At 33.5% G+C, this 22,346-nt stretch overlaps 1 protein-coding gene across 17 annotated transcripts in view; it reads right to left on the bottom strand.

Moving 5' to 3' along the window:
* The window catches only part of ASPH (aspartate beta-hydroxylase), a 117,785-nt gene that overhangs the window by 69,823 nt on the left and 25,616 nt on the right, over positions 1–22,346 (bottom strand). For 8 of the 17 annotated variants that reach the window (XM_087752574.1, XM_087752521.1, XM_087752529.1 and 5 more), the window contains 8 exons: positions 14,252–14,296; positions 6,958–7,047; positions 5,353–5,427; positions 4,683–4,844; positions 3,433–3,492; positions 1,757–1,813; positions 1,189–1,233; positions 404–439 (listed from right to left, as the gene is read on the bottom strand). In XM_087752574.1, the coding sequence (XP_087608700.1) occupies positions 404–439; positions 1,189–1,233; positions 1,757–1,813; positions 3,433–3,492; positions 4,683–4,844; positions 5,353–5,427; positions 6,958–7,047; positions 14,252–14,296 (570 nt within the window). Of the gene's footprint in view, positions 1–403; positions 440–1,188; positions 1,234–1,756; positions 1,814–3,432; positions 3,493–4,682; positions 4,845–5,352; positions 5,428–6,957; positions 7,048–14,251; positions 14,297–21,015; positions 22,087–22,346 lie in introns of those variants that run through there. The other 9 variants (XM_087752539.1, XM_087752626.1, XM_087752610.1 and 6 more) reach the window with 3 other exon arrangements.

Genomic DNA, 22,346 nt, shown 5'->3' with positions numbered 1-22,346 from the left:
TAAAACAGAGTCACCTCCAAAGAACTGGTAGTTACTGACAAGATGAAAAGGTAACACTGAGCTATACAGATGCAATGAACCACACCTGAATTGGCCAGGGTTTCATAAGAAAAAGGGCATGCAAAGACTTCAATGTTCTTATGCCACATAAGCACAAAGTATGACAAAGGACAAATATGGGAATATAACCTATACACATACTCTACACTTGTTCCAGTGTTAAAGACCAACTGATTGCTTACATACTTATGGGGTTGGAACATAAAAAGAAAGAAAAAACCCTTAAGTGAGAGCTTTCAAAGTAATGTGACAGCATGGAAAATTTTAAGACAAAGTAATTTCACTTTCATATCAGTGAAAGACTTCAATACTGTCATTTCACTAAATATAGCAGTTGTCATACCATGGTCTTCATTATAATCCCCATGCACTCTATCCTCTGTTTAAAGGAAAAAAAAAATCAATATGAAAATTCATGGAATCTTAAGACAATAAATACACACAAATAATACAGTGTCAAGTTTAGAATACCTTTTTTTTATCCTGAATAAACTATAGTATTTTATACTGCATTAAAGTTAATAAGAGTTCAACAGAGATGAAGATTTCTAAAAGATCCTGCGAAAAGACCTGAATCATTTTTTGGCATCACAAGGTAGACTTAAAGATAAAGCGCTATCAGTAGGCTTTTCTTATACAGTTCATGAAACCATCTACAAATTGCTTACAATTCAGAATGGAAATACTTATAAATCATTTCTACATACAAACTTCTACAGTGGAACTTTGGAATCCATTTGTTACGGCTTGCTTGCTTTTTAAAAATATTTTTTTAAAAGATACTGCTTTTTTCCTGACACTTATCACACTAACTTCAACATCTTTGGCAAATTCAAATTACTGTTTATCCACAGAAACATTTCTATACAATTTAAAATGGAAACATCTATTCTCCTGCAAATTTAAGCCTCCAAATATTATTCTGCCCATTTGGTTGACATTACAGAAAAGTAGTATTCATGTACATCTTCGTATTTTTTTATAACGTAAATAAAAATCTAGATGTAATAACTTACTAAGGAACTGATGCTATCTATGAGCTCCAATGTTTTGGGGTTTTTTTTTGCCCAGTTTGGGGCCAAATTTCAATGAAATTTCAATAAAAAGAAACAAGACTCTGGACTGTACCTGTGTAATGTTCAATAGCATCTTCTAGCATTAGCTCAGAGTCTCCTTAAACATAAATAGTTAATATTTTATATTCTAATCAAATTTTCATGCAACAGCTAAACAGCACAAGAGAAGTTAAAAAGGTCACATATTTAGCTCAAGAGTAACAGAGCTAAAGATACTGAGATAATACTACAATATTTTATTTGAAAGTGACAGCTGGACTGTAAAACACGTCTAGGAGCTACACTGTAAGTCACACAATATAATAAGTTAATGCATATTTGTATTTAGGCTTAAAATTAGGAATACAAATAGGTCTTAGACAATCCACTGATTAGACTGGAAGACTCCTGACAGAACAAGATATTTATGTAAATATTTGTGGATTGGATTCCTGGAGTGTTGTGGTCACAACTGTAATGGCAACACAGCTGCAAAAATCAGGCTTGTTTGAAACTATCTAAAAAACTGTTTGAAAATCAAACTGTGATGAAACTATCAATATGACACATATACTTTTTTTAAACATGCTTCAAAGTAAAGTGATTGTATTATAATCTGAAGTCATGAAAAATTTACAAACCTGGAGCTTCTGGATCACTTACTGTCTTTTCCACATCCATATCATACTCATATAAAACTGTAAATTAAATAATTAGAAAAAAATTAAAATTAAAAATAAATTAATATGAAATATTTTTAATAGTCTGTTATTTTAACTTGCATGCATAATGTGTCTGTCAATAGTAAATGTAACTCCTGAGTTGAAAACTGACAAATTAAAACCTTACAGACAGACACTTACAACTTGACACATGGCAATCTAATGGAAGGTGTTGGGCCACCCTCTCTTCTAGTCTTCTGTTATACTCTCTGTATGAAAACCAGATCCACAAGAGCCATTAGTCTCCATAAATAGTTTTTAATAGTTCTTCTAATATGAATGAAAAATGTAATCTTCCCCTATCCTCAAAGTTCTAAAGTAGCTTCTTTACTAATGTGCAGGAGGACCACTGGTGATGATCTATAGAAGACAAGATAAAAGCCAGAAATCAGACCTTGAGAAATACGTACATTCGCTTCTGGCATCACAGATTTAGAGCAATTTACTTTTTTTCATCGCATAGCTAAATATGTGGATTAATTTCCTCTGTGACTACAGTTCTTTGTGATGTTATTAATATACTCAGCATGATAAATCTGACAACACATGGTACTGAACGTAAAGTAACTACCCTTTTACTTTGGAAGCATTGCAGTTTGGATTCTAAATCGGTAACTGGAAAGCAGTAATCTCCCACAAAGACAGGAATAAGCAGTTTTAGCTGTATCAAACAAATGAAAGTATTTTCCTGTCATGTTTGGCATCAAACAAGACTGTAAAGTCCAGAACTAACATTGAGCCAAAGAAAGAGCCTAGTTCAAACAGAAATCAATGTCTAATGTAAATGGAAGGGGCTACCTGTACTACAAAGCATTATTAGCATCCAAAACAAAATATTTATCAGATAGCTTAGAAACTGTAATATCCACCTAATGTTTCTTCATAACGGAAAAGATGAGCTAATGTCATTGTATGTGATATCAAGCACAATATGAAGATGACTAAAAGCTAATTGGATTAGTCCAGGCAAAACTTCAAAAAGCTTTAAAGATGAATTAGGTTGTGCAGAAGGACAGTGCAAAGATAGTTCAGAATGAAGTCCTTGGTGCTGACCAAGTAACGTACTATAATCGGCCCTAAAGAAACACAGTCCCAAATGAAAGGTTACAAACTGGATGCTTCTGAAAGGTGACAGGTTCCATGTGAGAATACAAGCTTCTAATGCCAAGAATAATAGGCTAGAAAAACCTTAGCATTGCCAACTGTAAGAAGACAGTAACATAAGCAATAAATCTCATTCTCACTTTCTTAGACTGTACAATCACAGATCTCTTGCCTATCCAGATCCCAATGATACACAACAACTTCATTTTTACTTTTTCATGTGTTTCTGGTTTTTGCATCAATGAAAGCAAAATTTCCATACCTATCATCTGTTCTTTTTAAGAACCATTTGCAATAGCAAATATGATACAGTCAGCTCAGTCAGAGTAAAAATATGCAAGACAATCAAGCACAGTTGTTTGGAGAAAAAAACATTTTCAAAATTATATATTACTAAACCAGTCTATCCTTTTCTATTTTGCTTTCTCATATAATTTGCTACATTTAGGCAGAAAACCAATATTACCAAATTTGGAAAAACAAAATTATACCTTGAGCTTCATATGGTTCAGGCTCCGTTGCTCCAAGATCATCTGCCAAAAGATCAGCATCTGAGAAACAAATATGTATTTACAAGTTTTAAAATTTTTAAGTCAATACATGATACCACAAACCCTATAACAGAGTATTATGTAAGAATAGAGTTAGATTTCTAAGCAGAAATTCTAAGCAAATTTCTTCTAATGCCAGCAAGATATGCATATAGATTGAAAGAATAAAATTTGTAATTTTCTTCTTATAATACTGAGAATGTGCATGCACACAAACTCTATACACATTTGTTCAAAAAAAAGATGACTCTCCACAGAAATTTCTGTGTAAATGTAAAGAAAGTAGAACATATTCACTTTGCCTTCTTAATAGTAATTTTAAAGATTTAAAGTAACTGGAATTTGAATTTCTCCTCTATTCCCTTACTTGAACTTGCACAGTGGATGAATAGAAGAGGTAAAGAAACAAAGAGGTATATTAGACCCAGACTGAAAAGAATTACTTCAGCTGTGAAGAAAGAATCTCAGGGTACTTCCAGCCATCGAAACTTTTAGATGACATCCATTACATGAGTTTTTTCAAAAAGATGTATTAAGATATATGTAAAACCTTCAGTACTGCAGATAAAAAGCATTCAGAAATATTTTTCCCTAAGTTGGATTTAGATCATATTATTCTGCTTTGATATTTTGATTACAAATAATTTTTATCATCCTGTCAATGCCCCAAGGCAGCAGGATATGAGCATCTTCTTCATATGATGTTATGTTCTCAGCAGGACCTGCAATATAGTTCATGTATAACATTCTCTTAGAGAGCCACATTAGAAGGAAAGTAGAGTGAGGATAAGTCTGTCTACAAAAGGCTGTGCTAATAAACTCTTAAAATTTCATTTAATAAGCTAGAAAGTCCAGAAGCAGACTCCATACAGATAATATGGAAGCCCCTCTGCTGGGGGGAGATATGCATACCTGGAGCCCAGATTAATTTGTTTGGTTGAAAGCCAATATAGCAGTAAGTAAACAATAATATATAGTTACCTGGATTCCAAATCACATGGCATTAAAATATCCCACTTTGATTTAAAAAAAATATTCCTTTGCTAAATAATACTTGCTGTGGTTGACATCTGCTAAGTCTCTATTGCAAGTAGAAATTACGAGTCAACTTTTTAATGAGACATATTTCCATTTGTCTGTTCTTATTGTTGGCAAAATTTAATTTTAAATATATTTAGTTATTCAGATACCTTTCTGAACTGAGTCTGGTGTCTCATATGCTTCTGGCATTTCATTCTCTAATTCTCTGTGCAAGTCATCTGTTGTAGGAGCTTCAAAAGTTTCTCCATGTATTTCTTCCTTCACTTGCCAGTGGTCATTTATACTTTCATCTACATCTTCGTGTCTCTCTCCTAATCGATAATAAGGATTGTTAGAGAATAGATACTCTTTGGTAAATTCTATTACCAGCACATATTCAGTCTGCAGCACACCCTTCGTGTTTTCAACTAGTCCCCAGATGGGATGGGGAGGGGGACAGATGACTTGTCTGCACCTTCCAGCAGTATAAACCCAAAGTATCTGCACTGACTTGCCAGTGCCTTCTTTGGTCCTGGAGAAAACCACAGTAAAAGCCATCTCTGTTTACCCATTCTTACACTCCACACAGTATTTTGAGGAAGTTTTTGTCAACTGACTGATTTGAGTTACTGCTGGCAAACACCTCTGGGTAAGAGGCCACAGTTTTAGGATTTGGTGACTGAACTTTCCAAATTTTCTTGAAAGTGACAAATTAGCTGAACAGAATGTTTTGTGCAGGCAAAGTACTTCAAGTGCATACCAAAACCAGACCCTGAGATTTGTCTAGCATATGGCAGTATTTATAAATTCTTCAGTGATTTCTAAGTGTTAATGCATTACCAGGCTGGGAATGGAGAGCTTCATGAAGAACAGACTGAATTTCCTCTTCCAATTCTATGTCAGCATTCTTGTGCTCTAAAAAGATTATAAATTGCAGTGAAGGTAAGTGCAAAAGGCAAAATCTAAACATTAGCTCAAGGCTTGCAGCTTTTAATAGCCTCCATAGAGTTCCTATTCCATTTCATAAAGTTCTGTAGAGATTGACTTGGTGAACTCACTGTAACTCACGCAATTACAAAAACAATTTGGTTTTGCTTACTCTCCAATATGGAAAGTATGACATCAATCACAGCAGATCCATTCTGAAGATGAATTGGAAGACTTTATCTACACTGCATTTTCTGCACATATCTTTTTCTCAGTGGCAGTAACATTAATAACTTCAAATAACTATTCAAACCAAGAATTCTCTTCTAAGTAATTATTTTACTAACACTTTCATCCATTACTTTCCTACAATTTAGGCAGCAGCACTAGCATGTCACATTTGACAATGAAATGTCACTTGCAGAAGTGGGGTTTTGTTGGCTTTATAAACAGGGAAAATAGATACTAACATTACAATATCAAGGTCTTCTCCTGGCAATTCATAGCAGAATAAATCACAAACTGATTTCAGGGACAAGTGATTGTCATCTAACACACCAGCCCAGGACATAACAGGAATTTGTATGAAGTGTTGTCTTCATGTAAATGCCCTGAAACTAACATTGAGAAACTCAACAGCACAAAACTAAATCACAGCTGCATTTTTCAAATAAAGATCCAAAATGGTACCAGTTTGGGGGGGGGGGGGGGGGCGGGGAAGGAACACCATCTTAACTTGATATATTTTATAAATGATAACTTCAGAAAAGTAATGCCAGTCTTTTAAAACAAATTCTATATTCCATTTTACTGACCATATGCTCCACATTTGTGGGTTATTGCGTTAGGTTCACATAAACATGAAGTAGGATAAGCCTCTTCCAGAAACAGGAAAAAATACATACTCTTTGCATAACACCAAAATGCAAATCACGTATCTGATGCGTAAAAATATTTTTTCCTTGAATTCCTACTGAACCTAATAAATTTTACTAATACTTATGGGGCTTTTAAAATGCTTAAATGATTTTTTTTCAACACTAGTAGCTATATTTATTGTATTTATAATATACTATTTGTTTTAGTGGAAAAGTGAATATTTGATTAATCTTATGAAGTTGGTCGTTGGGGTTTTTTGTTTCATTTTTTTTTTAAGGTGGATAGTCCGCTGCTATTCTGACTTGGTATACTGCTGCATATGTATCAAAACCACAACTGTACATCAGCAGAAAGTTATTCTGATGTGATATGGTCCCAACGGTAACCATGAGAGCTGACAAGAGTACCTTCTATACATTTAAATTCTAATTTTTTCATGGTCAGTGATTTATATAAAGTTATCAACAGCGATTCCCATTAAATCAATTATAGTGGATAAACAACACATAAAATTGATGAAAGATTTATTTTTCTATCCAAAGAATTAACACAATTATTTTGCATGCTGAGGGAACAGAATTATAATTCAAATGAAGCATCGTGTCTTTTGTTTCACCTATGGTTTACGACAGGCCTTACCTGATTCAATATATGACTTCTCAGCAGGCTGGATGGTCTCCTCAGATTCTGGTGATGTTGGCTGTGCTGGGACAGATCTTTCTTTAAGGCCTGCATTTTTCAGTTATAAAGTTAACTTTATGCTCTTTTTGATCTGATTCAATTACAAACTAAGAAAGTTGTTTCAATTAAATTAACTGATGTTAAACTCTCCAAAACATATTCAAACAATTAATCACAATTACAGGGCTGCCCTGGTATACAGTGATATATACAAAGACTAAAGTGTATTCAGATAGCAAACCTGTTTTGAAGACAAACATACAATGAGGGGAAAAAAGGGACAGAAATTTAAGCACTTGCCTTTAATTCAAAGTAATTAACAAATGACTATGCTATTCTCAACATCTATTCAGTATCCAGAAGAAAAACAGGCAGCAGGTTTTCCCTCACTGTTTTTCTCTTTGGGCAAAAAGTGCTTTATATGATCAATTTTATAGGTTTTATGAAGAACTAATTTGAGCTTTATAACATGCTGCTCAGAATGAGAAGAGGTATTTTAAATTCATGTGTTAAATCTTAGAAGATCTGATGAAGAGAACTGTAGTTTCTTCAAAATAATTTCAATCTCCAGTTTCTTTTGACAACTAAATTACTACAGAAAAAGTAAGACTGATGAAATTTTGTCACTAAGATGCTTACTATCTATACCACAGAGTCTTTCCAGATCAAAACACAATGAAAAGAAAGCAACCAATCACAACATGGTAAGAGATAAAGGTAATTCATAGCCTTGAAAGATTATGCCACATCTTGAGACAACACCTCCTCAAGAAAGAATGTATTGGTTTTAGCCTAATCCTCCTTTCAACTACCCTTTACGAAGGATTCAAGCACGACTTAAACAAGAGAGGTTCAGAGTGGATATAAGAAAAACTTACACACACACATGCGCGCACCCACATGCATACCCCACCATGAAGACAGTCAAACCAGTGGAAAAGGCTGCACAGAGAGGCTGCGCATTCCCATCCTTGGAGGTTTTAAAGACTACGCTGGATAACGGCCAGCGTAACCTAGTCATACCTCTGAGATCACCCTGTTGTGAGTAGGATGTTGGAATAAGGATCTCCTCAAGTCTCTTCCAAACAGAATTCTCCTACAATCCTACATCATTTTTCCTAGTTTCATATTTAAGTATAAGTTCCAAGGTCAATTGAGAGAAAACTACCGTCTTAAATAAACACACACACTGCCCAAAACAAACTAGTTTCTCAAGAGCCATATGCACATAAATCAATAGAAAAATAATATTTAAGAAAGCAGAGGCTACACTATAACGAACACTCCTGCACTGCTAATAATCTTGTAAAAGTAACTTTAAGTGGAACAACAGAAGTTATTATATTTCAAGCCAGTAAAGTTTTAAAAAAATAATTACCAGGTTTCTACTGGAGTCAAACATATCTCAATACAAATAGGACTAGTATGCCTCAAAACAACTTTGTGTAAACTCGAGAGATTTTCATTGTTTTATGCATCGTGAGAAAAACATATTTATTCCATTACCATATATAAGTAATGGGAACAGGAATAACAGAATTAATCCTACTTATACCTTTTCATATTAGTTAAATTACATGAAGATAAGTAGTTAGGCTGTATCTAAAAGTACTGTAACTAAGAGCCCACTACTATGGAGTCAAGATCAGAAGCTAGAAGAAAAAAGCCAAATTTACACTTAATTTTTTGCCAGTTTTTATCTGTGTCATTAAAAAAACCCTAATATATTAAAAATATTATTAAGAGTTACATTCATCTTTTGCTGCAGTAATATTAATGGCTACAAGAGTAAGAAGTGACTTCCTCCTACAATAATCTTTAACTACATCGGGAGATAAAACCAGTTACTTGTATTAGCCACTGTCTCACACTTCAGAATCTGGAAGCGTAGAAACAGCCACCCTGCTTTAACAGATACAGTTCCCTTACATATACACCTCTTTAAATATACCCTCATATCCTCTGATAACTCACATCTCCCATTCCAGACAACCACGTGCTCTGCTCCATGAACAATAAATGGATTCAAAGTATTTCAAAAGATATTCAATATTTCACAGCCACCAAGCACTTAGGGTGTGTAAAAGAAAAGAAGGGACTACCAAGAGTATTTCTTTGTTTTGCTTGCACATTTCTCAATTTTACTTTCAAGCTTTTTATACACATCTATCATGGGCTTATCACTGATTCCTATTCAATCCTGTTGAATACGTAATATGTTAAGTCATTTACTTTTTGCAAGATACTATTTTCTCTCATCTTTTTGTCAAAATAAAGTTGCACTCAGTTTTTACTTGTGTGGTGCATTTTTTGAGCTTATGTGGTAACTTGCCATGTTAAGTTGAATGACAATAATGTTTCATAGAGACATACAACAGCGAAACAGATCTCTAGGGCAAAAATCTCATTTTATTGTGTGGCTATCTGTATAGCTTGGAGTGCTGCTCAAATAAAACATTTTTTTGGAAAAAAAAAAACCAAACTTTTTTAGAACCAGATAAAATTTGGGTCACAGATACAGTAATATGTTAATCAGAAAGGCAAGGCAACTCATTCCAAATTTCACTCCCAGACAGTTACAACTTCTGTCACATTAGGGGAGAAAAAAAGTGATGTGCGCTACACCACTGTGCCACCACTCTTAAGAAGTGTGATTTGAGTGCTCCTCTATCAAGTATGTATCTTAAGACCTATCAGAGCAAAGATGAATAAACACGTCTATCATCACCGAAACCTAAGAGAATGCTCATTATGCAAGTGCATTTATTAGATCTTCATTTTGTCAAGTTTTTTGCTAAGCACTATAACGTTCATAACGCACACATCTTTTCCCTCCTTCTTCACACATATATATTTAGAAAATAGCTCGGTATATCATCTCTGTTAATTATCACAGCTAGAATCGTAAGCTACTGCACTATTTTCTACAGCTTCCATTTGAACTATTTTTCATAAGTTTCTTCTAGAAAAAAAAAAAAATCGGATAATATCTTACCCTATTACCATATCTTATACCTCTAGGGATCAAAGTGTCTTACAGAGACACATATGTGCTCTATCAAAAGTCTGAGGTAAGTGTATTGCCAACTGTTATACACAAAACTTAAGCCAAACCACGAACAGAATCAACCTTCAGGACTTTAATGTTACACCACCACCCACATGCAAATACTCATGCTCAATTTCACTACTTAGTTGTGTTTTCTTTAAAACAATACTGCAGTATTACAATAATAAACCTTCAACTTCCATTATAAATTTTGTTCTCCATCTTGTGTAATTCTATTGTGCAATTAATATTTCAACACACTAAGTAATATTATTTGTCGAGTAAAATTAGAAAATATTCCTTGTCCATATAAACTTGAAAGCAAGTACAGATTCAATAACATACTGAAATATCTCTGAAAAAATGTTTTGTAACTTTTTTTACTCTAATGAGACTGCTGGATAAATCATTCCTCGGTGCTAAAAATACAGAAGCTATAAGAGCAAACTAACACAGGAGCTTGCTTACGGAAGTATCACGTACTTCAACATTGTTGTTCGAAGAAAATAATGGTTGCAAAAATACATAAGCTGCTCTCTAATCAAGTTCAACCAGAATACAGTAGTAGTAGCATATCACTTCTTAAAATGTGATTGGAATCCAACAATACCCATCAATGGTGAAACAGGTGGCCTAATTTTCAGAAGTATTAATTACCAGATGCTTGGAAAACTTGGAAAAAATCAGGACACAGTAAACTGAAAAGTGACAGTGAATCAAGTTTTCAGACCTAAACACAGCTAAAAAATAAAAAAGAAAGAAAGGACAGAAGAAAAGCAGAACATATTGTCACAGGATCAATAAACAAAAGTGTTGCAATACTTTGGTTGAGCATACACTGAAGTCTTATAAATAAATGCAACACTAAAGTTGGTTTGAGTGTTTGTGTATAAAATAGTTTTCTCATGCTACTTCGGGAAAAAAAGTTTAGCAGGGAATGATTTACATTTATTTGCTAAGTTCCTATGACAATATGTTCTATTAATGCTCCTCTTGGTTGCTTTTGTGAAACAGAAATATTTTTTTGTGAGTTTCCACTATATCAGTCCAGACAACCCTCTTAACATTGCTTTTAAACTTGTATTTGATATACAGCATTACACTTTCATGCCCGCATCAAGAAAATAGCATTTTAATACAAGGACACAAAAAAGGAAAAAGAAACAAAAAACAAAAACAAACAAACCAGATTTAGAGTATGCTTGAAGTAATTGGCATCAATTTGATATTTCTGTTTTCAATACAGATTGTTAGCCAGGCAAATGAACATATGTACATACTTGAGTTTCACAGCAGACATTTTTGCTTTGTGTTTACAATGCCAGTACACGCTTAACAGTTTTCAAAAAAATGATTATATATAGCCTTTGTTCACACTTATTTCCAGAAAACATTATCTTCTTATTGCCATATTCACCACATTCATATAAATACGCTGAATTTCTCATTCTTGAGGTCTGTTCCTCATTAGCACAACCAGAACTCTGTTTATTTCTTTTCTTTCTTGTCTTCCTTGGATGGGTTTTTAACTATCTTTTTTGTTTCTTTGTCTTTTCCCACCTGAATAGTACCATCCTTTTCACTGGCTGATTTTTTTGTAGCCTCCTTGGATTTCACATTTTTGTCTAGACTTTTTTCCTTTTCCTTTCCTCTGTCTCTTTTAGCCTTGTCAGAATCTTTCTTTAATTTATTCATATCAACAGCTTTCTTGTCCTTTCGATCAGTAGCATCTTTTCCTTTCCTGGCTTTCTTTTTTCCTTCCTCATCTTTGATTTCCTCCTTCTTGGATTCCTGCTTCTCCTTTAATTTCTTGAGTGGTTCTTTAATTGCTTCTTTTACTTTTTAGTTTTTCATTTAAAAAAGAGGAAATGTTCAATAAGAGAACCATTCTTAGATCAGAAAACATAAGCAACTATCTGAAAGCTTTCATTGAATTCTTAATGTTTGTTAGATGCCAATTTAAAATTGTATAACTATTTAAGCTTTAAGCCATTTAAATAAATTAGTTCTGACTTTTAGCAATATCTCACACCATGCAGCCAGCCAATAACCTTAGCTTACTGCAACTGCATCCAAATAAAGCATTAATCTAGTGAAAACCATGCCTCTCTTATTTTACTGTTAGGTAACTTCTGCAGAATGCTAAAACCAGTTTTGGCTCTGAACATGAAAATCATAGTAAATTTTGGCTCTTTGACAACAGTATGACCACTGTAGGATCTAAAAATGTCAAGAACATCACCAAAAGAATTCTTTTCCACCATTTTTTCAACTTCCTAAAACTACAAATGAAAGTGTTACAACACCACAAATGTATACTACAACATTTTACTGACATTGTTATCTCAGATAAGGCCAAGACTTAAAAATGCATCTTAAGTATGTATTTTACAAAAATAAGAAATAAGTACACCATAATTAAGAAGGAACAGCAATGTCCTGATGAATTAAATAGACTCCAAAAAGTAACTTGGTTTGACTATATTCAGTGAAATCAAAGTAACAATTGTAAATTAATTCTTACATCTTTGCTTTCCCATATGTAGCATTATTAGTAATACTTTTTTGTTTATTTTACTTTTGGAGTTGTATCTCTTGTGCTTATTTTCTCTATTTCAATGCACAATTGGCTGTGACACGGTATCTAGATAATATATAAGAAAAACAATCAGAACAGCATCTTTGAAATTTAAATGTTCAATATTTACTTCCACTTTGCCCCTCAGTTTCAAAAAACATTGTCAGTACCAGCAGCATTCTCCAGAAGAAGGAATTTTTAACTCAGTAAAATCTAGAAATTTTTCCATTATATCTCTGTATGCAGTATTTATATTTAAAATTAATACTCCCACATTATTAAAAAGCAATAAAGATTTTATATAAAAAATACAACAGCTCTATTTTTATTCAGACTTTTGAGAGAAGCTTCAGTCTGTTGAGGTAAAGAGCGGGCAAATGACAACATTTCTCCTGTAACATCTGCCTCTAACCCCTGTGTAACATTTCTGGGAGTTAACAATTCAATCACACAGCTCAGTCTAAAAGGAATAACATCATGGTTCCTTCCAACTGTTCTTTTGACAGAAAGCATTTGAAATATATCATATCATTTCTTCATCCTCGTATCTAACATTGAAAAATAATCCAAAACTCAGGAATGAATTGTTAAATGACACTTACTACATTCTTGGAAACACACAATTTGCAACCAAGTCATACCAAGCACAATGCTAAAAATTTCAACTTGCATGCAAGATGCTAAGAAAATTCACTTTCATATGGGCATGAGAGCTTCCCTCAGCAAATGCACTTCTTTCCTAATGAGACTTTGTACTACAGACAGCGTGCATTTTTCACATACTGCTAGAAAAACACATTAAAGTCTAAGTGTCTTTAATGCAACAAAGAGACTGTGTTCTTTACATAGCACCATGCTGTGTGGAGATAACTGAGCACATCTAAAACGTTAAGCACCTGAAGCACATCTGGTAGTTTGGTGTTTTGCTGAGGCTAATTACTTTTCAGTCTCTCTGTTGCACTGAACACATTTAGACCATTATGACCTATTCGTACAGCAATGTAATTATAAATACATATATGGGATAGATCAGCTGCAAGCTATCCTACTTTAAGCTTTTGGAAAATGTAAGTATCACCACTGCAATCAATCCTGCAAATAATATTAAAGGGGATGTTATTGACCTTTACCTAAATTTCTCCTCCCATAAGAAAGAAATAGCTGAAACTATTTAAGTACAGACTTCAGCACAAATTAAGGTGCTCAAGTCCAATTACAATATAGTAATACTATCAGGAATTCATGAAAGATAACTAAAGGAGGATTTTGCACAGACCAAAATCTGCATATACATCAGAACTTTGTTTAAAACATGCAGAATATGAAGTTAACATAAACTACTTACAATCCAAACAAGACAATGGTTGTAAAAAAATTTGCACAAAAAAAATATAATCTCTAGTTAGGAAAGCACTCGCATTGCCATTAAATTACAATTGGTAGTAAAAAAAACTTACTGAAAAATGGGGAGGATAATAGTTTGCTGCACCATTAGAAAACACTTAGCCAACATAGCTAGTATTAGTAAACATTATTATAACCTGCAATCTGTATTTGCAATGCGCATGCATTTCAGACATCATTATCTGCATAAAGCTACACAAGAAAAAGAACATTAAAAATACCTTTGACTTTAGTTTTTTTCTTGGCTACCCCTCCTGGCTCCTCACCTGATTTGTTGCAAAATGGAAATAGGTTACAAACATATCTGTGATGTTCAACAAACACGACATAAAATTTTCCAATCTGCCATGCCATGTAAAAAGTTATCTTTACATAGCACACTGCAATGCTATGGAGAGATATCAAATGTTAACTCATTAAGAATAAAGCATCTTCAGTAGCAAGACCACCACAAGTACTGAGACGGAAGACTAATTAATCCAAGAAAAGTACCACATTACCAGATGCACACTACTTGAGATGCTTCTTAACTTCTTAGAACTAGTTCAGTTCTCTCCAGACAGCATGATGCCACGTAAGTATGACCAATATCCCAGCTGATTTCTCTGCTAGGTATTGTGCCAGTGCTCTCTCAAACCCGCTAACTTATATTTCTATACAATTTTATAAATATTTAATGAACATATTAACTCAAAAGATCTTCAAGCACCTGTGTACTTTAGATTATATAAATTGAGTATTCTCTTACAATGAATTACAATCTATGTTTCTTTATCCAACGGAAAATACATGTTTTGGCAAAGGTATTGCTCATATTCCAAAAAGCAGTTGTCATTTCATTTCAGTTAAAATACTTACTGCTTCACTTAAGACTTAAGACTGTTAAGACTTTTATTAAAAAAATAAACCTTACTTTCCAAAGTCTGGTGCTACCCTCTTTCCCCATTGTAGCTAACAGAAATTGAGGTCATTCAGCATCTTCATTGTGCTTTATACCTAGTTCCACAAGAGGCACGAAGGCAAAAGCTTTCCCCAGAATACAAATAATAATTAGCCTCATCTTTCTAATACCATAAAAAGAGATTGGATTATCATCATCGTGCTGCTGTGGATTAAGACCTAAACCCCATAAACACAACTACCTTAACCACAAAAATCATGTGCATTGCTATCCAAAAAACGACTAGGAAGTTAAGAAAAGTTAAATATATTTTTAAAACTCATGCATAATCTTATTAAACTAGAAGAGATATTCCCATATCTCAACATTAGGCTTCTCATTCAGATATACAAAGCACCTACATTGGACATCTGAACCTCGAGCTTAAGTTTCCAGAAAACAATTGATAACTACCCAAACTGCATCAACATACGTCAACATTTATTCTTAAAAAGCCAAAACCCCATATTCCACACTAAAAAAAAAATAAAAAAAATCATAAATTTAAAGAATGTAGCCATTAAAGTCGTTGTAATCAATTTGAATCTAATTTTTATTGACTAAATTCATTATTCAATCTTATTACTTCTAAGCAGTGTGTGGAACAATAAGTAAACAATTTTCTCTTCTAAAAGGAAGAATAGACTCCAACTTTGTTATACTACAGCATCAATGAAAATATAAATAATAAAAGGCACTCAGCAAAGTTGCACAAAGCCATATTTAAATATCTAGCTCCTCCCCTCTTTTCATAGTAAAATTAAATGTTACTGGTTATTTTAAGATACACTCTTAAAACCATGCCTTGACAAGGAAAACAGAAAATTTTACAAAGACCTGTATACACAAAAACTATCATACAGATATTTGAAATTATTTTTAAATAAAAGTATCTGCACTATGCTGACAGATTACAAAATACCTTGTTCACAGATTATTGATATTTCACTTGCTAAACATTCAGGCAAGCAGTAATTTGTTTCAACCTGCTTTTACACAATGAATAGCGTTAAGATTCTCAGGAAATTATCAATGCATGACATAATTCCACAAATCATGTATAGTGTAACATTTTATGAACAGACCTATTTACAGGAAAAGTATGTAGAATAATATATTTGAAAATCTTATTATGCAATAATCACAAGACAGAAATCCTGCTACATCTTGATTTCCACCTGGACTGGGTCCCTCCAATGGCTACACCACAGGGAAGTCTCATTTGTGAACCCCAAACAGGCTGAGGCAAGACACGGGTGCAAAACACTTCACTTTTCCAAGACAGCGATGTCCTGGGGCATGTGATAAAATCTGGCATCCAAGTAAACTCACTGGCAAATACTTAGGCTCTTGCAGCCTTTGGGCACATAAACCAATACCCAGAATTTTATGAATCATGGAACTGAACTTGTGGACCCTTATTCTAAGTTCCAATTCAAGTGTCTTCACACTTTTTTTGAGCTAGTTTTTAAGTTCCTTCTTGTTTCCACTCAGTCCTACATTATAAATGTCCAGTGCTGGCAATACAAAAAGAAATATAGAATTTATAACCATACACGTGGTTATAATGAAATGTCAGAAATGGCTACAATTGGAGTCAGTGAATTAAAAAGTAGCCTTCAATGTTAACATAGCTGGATAGGTTTCCAATATTTTCCAAAGAGCTGCTTTAAACAGTCATACTAAAAATTAAGTATTATGTCAAAGTGGTTATTTTTAGATAATGCTTAATGGTAGATAACTTAGTATCTTAAATGATTCTTTGAAATTCAGAATATTACAAAGCATTCTAATTCTGCAAAAAAATCCAGTCATTTTCTCTATTTTTCCTCATAAAAATCGTCAAGAACAACCTCCACAAAAAGAACCCCCAAGTGAGGGCACAGCTTTATAATTTCAGCATCAAAACAAAAATATATGAAAACTATTTTTATTCAGAAAGATAAGCATTGCAAAACAAAAATAATAGATAACTCAAAGCACTTTAGTCTTTTTGAGCAGTTTCACAGATGTTGACAGATAATATTCTCATATTTAACAATATATTGAGAAATCTGAAGTTTATTCTTGCATATGCAAATTTTATATTATTCATTTAATAATACAGAAAACTTCAATATCCTTGCTATACAAAAGGCTTTGCCATATGAAAAAGTTTCTATAAATCAATTTCACCATGTCTACCTGCATAAACCCTTTTAACCTGCAGCATCATGAAACAAATGTGAGCTAATTAAGGTGGCTTATCCACTTACATGTGAAAAAGGAGGCTACTTCACATCTACTGTAGAAAGCATACAGTCAAGGTTAGCACTAAGCAGCTGACAGACAGAACTTGCTACCCTTCTGCAATTTATGCAAAGCCTGCATAACAGAACAGAAAGTGTCAAGCTTTAAACATTAGGGCTTGTGTTCAGACTCCTGCCTTAATTCACAAGGTCCCATCAAAAACCTCCTTCACCACACAGAAAATTAGCAAAAGATGTTAAAATTGAAGAACTAAAAAAGGAAATACAAATCTGTAAGCCAAAACCATTATTAACCTTTTTTCTCTTCTTTTTGTTTTCCTTCTCCAGCAGAACTGCAAGTCAGAGAAAGCTATGATTGTTTGCATACGCACCTGTACATAATTATTACTATTATTCTGCATTTATAATATGCTACATTGGCTATACAAGGTCTTCTGCTAAACAAAATAGCTTACTGACAGAAGGCTACCACCCACTTACCTTAAACTGAACTCGTTACCTGTATGCAGATTGCCAAGCATACCACAGTCTGTAACCCTCCCAAATGTGAGAGAGCTTTTTTTAATTCATACAACTAACATAAAAAAAAAACACCAAACAACTTTCAATACATTCTCAGTAAGTTGCTTTAGTATCTCTTGCTTATTTAATTGCCTTATTTTAGAAGAAAAATTCAAATCGGAGACACAGGGCAGAAAGCATTTTCTGAAGTCACAGATGCATATGTTGCATCTTGTATGAGAAGACATAAGAAACCAACACGCAAGTCTCGCCTTTATTAGCCTCATCCTTAGGGATCCATCCTAACTGACCATATGAAAGACAGTATTTAATGTATTTCATGCTGCTGTGCCATCATTAACTGATGGCAACTGAACAGGGAAAATAGTATGCATCTGTCCAAGACGACTGAACAGCGCACAACAGCTTTCCCCAGCTCTCAAATACTAATCAAATCATGTTTACAATATAGGTGGGGTTTTTTTCCCCCATTTGACCATTAACTATTATGAAATGAAACAAAAATCACTCTAATGCTTCAATCCATTCTTCTTCTACCCCTCCATCCAAATGTAACCTATATGAATAACTGTCATTAAAAAAATCAGTTTTTTCTAAGGCCAGCCAATGGACACTAACTAATAATGCAAAATTACCATAAAATGAATCCTACAGGTGATAAGACTCATTCACTGACCTTGAAACAAATTTCAAGAGTAAAAGATTGAATATGCTCTCAGAAAAGCTAATTTTTTTTTTTGGTGGGGGGGAAGTTGCTGCAACAAGAATTTCAACAAATATGCAAACAATTTTCTGTTTATTCTATTAAATCCTAAGTTATTCTATATATTATGAGCATTGTGATTTTCTTCCCCCCCCCCCCCCCCCATGAAATACTGTCTTACTTTTAAATTAAATATTGCTGAAGGTGGTCACAGAAATCTGGGGTTCAAACCTTCCATAAGTTCTTAGCCATTTCAGATATATGGGTATTAAGGTTTTTTTCCCTACAATGTCTTTACATTAGTATCACAACAAAGCAAGCAAGAGCTTATGCTACAAAAGTTAACACAGTATTTTGTTTGAAGGTTGTAAACGCCTGCTGAAGACTGGCAGTTAAAATATCAAACACTTACCAACACTAGAAAATGGCAAAGCAAAACATCCTGCATATTTCTAAAAATGATGGCCAAACTGGAAGACTACTTTAGTCACAGACATTTACTTCTGCAGCTCTAAAATGTAATATAAATGACCTGTAAGGAATATGAAGGTACCTAATGAAAGCTCTGTGCTCAATTTAACATAAAATCACTAAATTTTCATTCTTTACTAGATACAAAACCTAGGAAGTTCCTATCACTTCAACAATATGTTTTCTTCATTAAAAACATGGTTTGCTATTAATTTGCTCCTATTTTAAATTCTCAAACCAGTAACTGTAGGTAGAAAACAGAAGCTTTGCCTTCTGAAATAATTATTCTAAAATAGTATCAGAAGACAAAGCTGCTACAGCTTTCTACCTACAGTTTAAAACCACTTTAGAAGTTTTCTGGACTTGTTTTAAAACAATACACTGACCCTATTTATATAATTGATAGTCACAAATCAAACTAAAAAATTATGTTTCAATTTCCTCAACTGATTTCAAACATTTCGCGTGGACCTAGAAGCAAGAGTTGAGATACAGTTCATACTCGGCTTAACCTTTTCGCTGTTAAAACGCCTCTTTTAAAAAAAACTGCCATGCTGATATAACTGAAGACTCATCTAGATCTTATTACAACCCTTACTAGCTAAGTCCTGCTTGCTATCACAACAACGAACGCAATTCATGAAAATGAAACTCTTCTATCCCAAGCTTTAGGAAAGCTTTGACAGCTCTGCTCACCACTGGTGAGGGTTTAGGTGTTAACAGGAACACCACCAGGCAAGAGTGAACACTTCTGAAAAAAACTATATTCTGGAAACTAAACACTCTAGAAAGTTATTTACTGTTAATATTTCCCCTAGGTCTTTCCCCCCCCACCCCTTTTTCTTCTCCTACAAATTCTTTATTCCCACTATAACTATTTTTGAGCAGACTTCCACACGCTTAATAAAATCCACAACTTCCATGATAGCAAATCGGCCTGCATTTCATCTCCCTAGCCCAAGTTAAACTGATGTAACCATTATCTATTTCAGTGCCTCCAGCTTTCTCATGGTTCAAGCAATCTATTTATCTCTATTTCACTTGAAATTTCATCAGATTATCCATGTGTATTTTAACTATTTGGTATAAACTTCATGATACAGAATTCTTATAGTAGATGTTTTCCTCCTCTTTTTGGCTATCTAGTTCCATGACAGAAGCATCTGCAATAGAATTCAATGTTCCATGACAATTTTTCTTTCATACTAAGAGATATTATTATTCCACAATTGTGATGAAGTGCTTATTTCTAATTCAAATCTGCTTCTAAAATCAAAAGAGGAAAAAAACCCAAACAAATAAAACCAAACTTGCTTATTTCCTACGTCTCAGATACTTTGCAAGTTTCTTCCACTTGCTAAGAAACTTTTCAGTAACATTCCACAGATCTACTATTTTCATAATGTACGGGGGGGCAGGTAGTATTTCCTTTGCCTTATGCTTCGTATATCTCAAACTAAAAACCATTAAATTTATGTGTTAACTTTCTTATAACCTAATCTTCAAATATTTGGAAGAAAATGTGACTAGTGTTTATGTGGCTCTATTTAATTTGTAAATCTTAAGCAGCGGTATTAACATTTCACAACTTTTTTTTTTTTTAAACACTTCACTTGCTTAACACTAACACTTTTTCTTTATTACTTTTATTACTTTATTACTTTAGTAGAAACCCGAGTTGGATGATCTAATGAAAATTTTTTTGAAACAGGCATGTTAAATTGCTTTAAAATTGCCATGCCAAAGCAAGTGAAAACTCATTTAATTTAAAAAACAGGTTAAAATTTCAGCCTGCATCCACTAGTGATAAAGCACGAGTATAAACTTTATATGGGAAACAGATACAAACTTAAGCATAGCAGGCATCACAATAAACAATTTTATATAATTTTTAATAATAATCTGATGGAGTACACTATTCATGTATTAAAATGACAGCTCAGTTTCAGCTTTTAGTACCTGATACAAACAGCAGAACACAACTATAAACATGAAAAGTATTTTTGGAACAACGGTCATAAAACAGTTTCCCAGAAAAGGATTAAAGTTTGCAAAACTGCATTAAGTTCTTGAATTTAGCAAGGAATAGAAGACATTACATTCTAATTTCCAATTAGTCTTTAATATATTCAGTATTACATTAGAAACACATAATCACAGCTTCCCACTTCCATAAAAGGCCCACCTTAAAAAAAAAGAATAAATTTAGAACAGCCCTTGTGGTGCAATTGTTACATTAAAAAATGACTGAAAACTTAGTTTGAAAACAGACAAATCAGGGGGAATAAACCATATAGTGACATCATATCTTCTGAATACAACAGATGTTAGCTAACTTAGAAATAAATGTTTCTGTAAAATTTTCAAGCACTTTTAAATGAAGTGCTTCTACTTGAACAGGTAAAAAGAATCTATCTGAGAAATCAGTGAATCACAAAATAAATTATTTATTAAAATTATATTTCACAAGAGAATTATCATTGCCATGTCTATGTCAGGGATTAACATATAAATATGTATTTACATAATGCAGTCATGCCAGAATACTTTACAATCAAAGCTGTTACAAAATGCTTCAGTTAATGTTTGCTAGAAAGACAAATGCTATAGTGTTAACAGTAGCGGTTATTACACTTAGCTTTGTGCACAAAATGCACAAATTGAAGCACATACAGAAACCAACTACACAACCGCAGATACACGTTTTATTCTACATATTTACACAACTGTGTAGTATTTGTCATCCTGTCACAAAAATGGAAAAGTCACTGAAAGGTTTTCAACTAGCAAAACTACATTGCATGGCTGACTTTAGTTCAATCTTTACAGCGTCCGTTTGGGAGTTTCCCCTCAATGCCATAAATCCCTGTTACATTAAGACTGATGATTTCACGGACATTTTCGAAAGCCAATCAAATTAGTCTCTCAGTCACTGGTTCTGTAAATCCAAAATAACACAAGTCTTTTTTCCCTGAACCCCTTCATTCTGTGACGTACCATCAACATCATCTGCAGCTTCGCTCTCTTCTTCTTCTAGTATTTCAAAAGGAGTCAATACATCATAGAGAAACGAGAGAAAGCCATAAAACCAATCAGAGCTTTCCTCTGCTAAAATATTAAGGACTTCCTCAAGGGAATCAATATTTTCATTACTGCCATCTTTGGTCAGGCCTACACAAGAATAGAGGAAAGAGAGAGAGGGAGGGAAGGAAAAAAAAAGAAAGACAGCAGTTAGGTGGAAAGAGGAAACTGTAAAAGGAGGATCTGTGAAAGACATGTCACAGACAGCAGTCTTTACAGGAATGCTAATTAGGAAATAGAAAGATGTTAAGAAAGTTGAATCTGAATTTCAAAGTACAGACTATAATTTGGACAATAAACATGCACGATATTATGCCAAAATCTTAAAAAAAGGCGGCAACTTTGCTTTC

This window comes from Nipponia nippon, unplaced genomic scaffold, assembly GCF_047370975.1.
Source record: "Nipponia nippon isolate SJK-2023a ecotype South Korea unplaced genomic scaffold, ASM4737097v1 scaffold_1, whole genome shotgun sequence".
NCBI classification, from domain to species: Eukaryota; Metazoa; Chordata; class Aves; order Pelecaniformes; family Threskiornithidae; genus Nipponia; species Nipponia nippon.
Note: the sequence above shows the minus strand (reverse complement) of the source record. Positions and strands in the feature narration are given on the sequence as shown.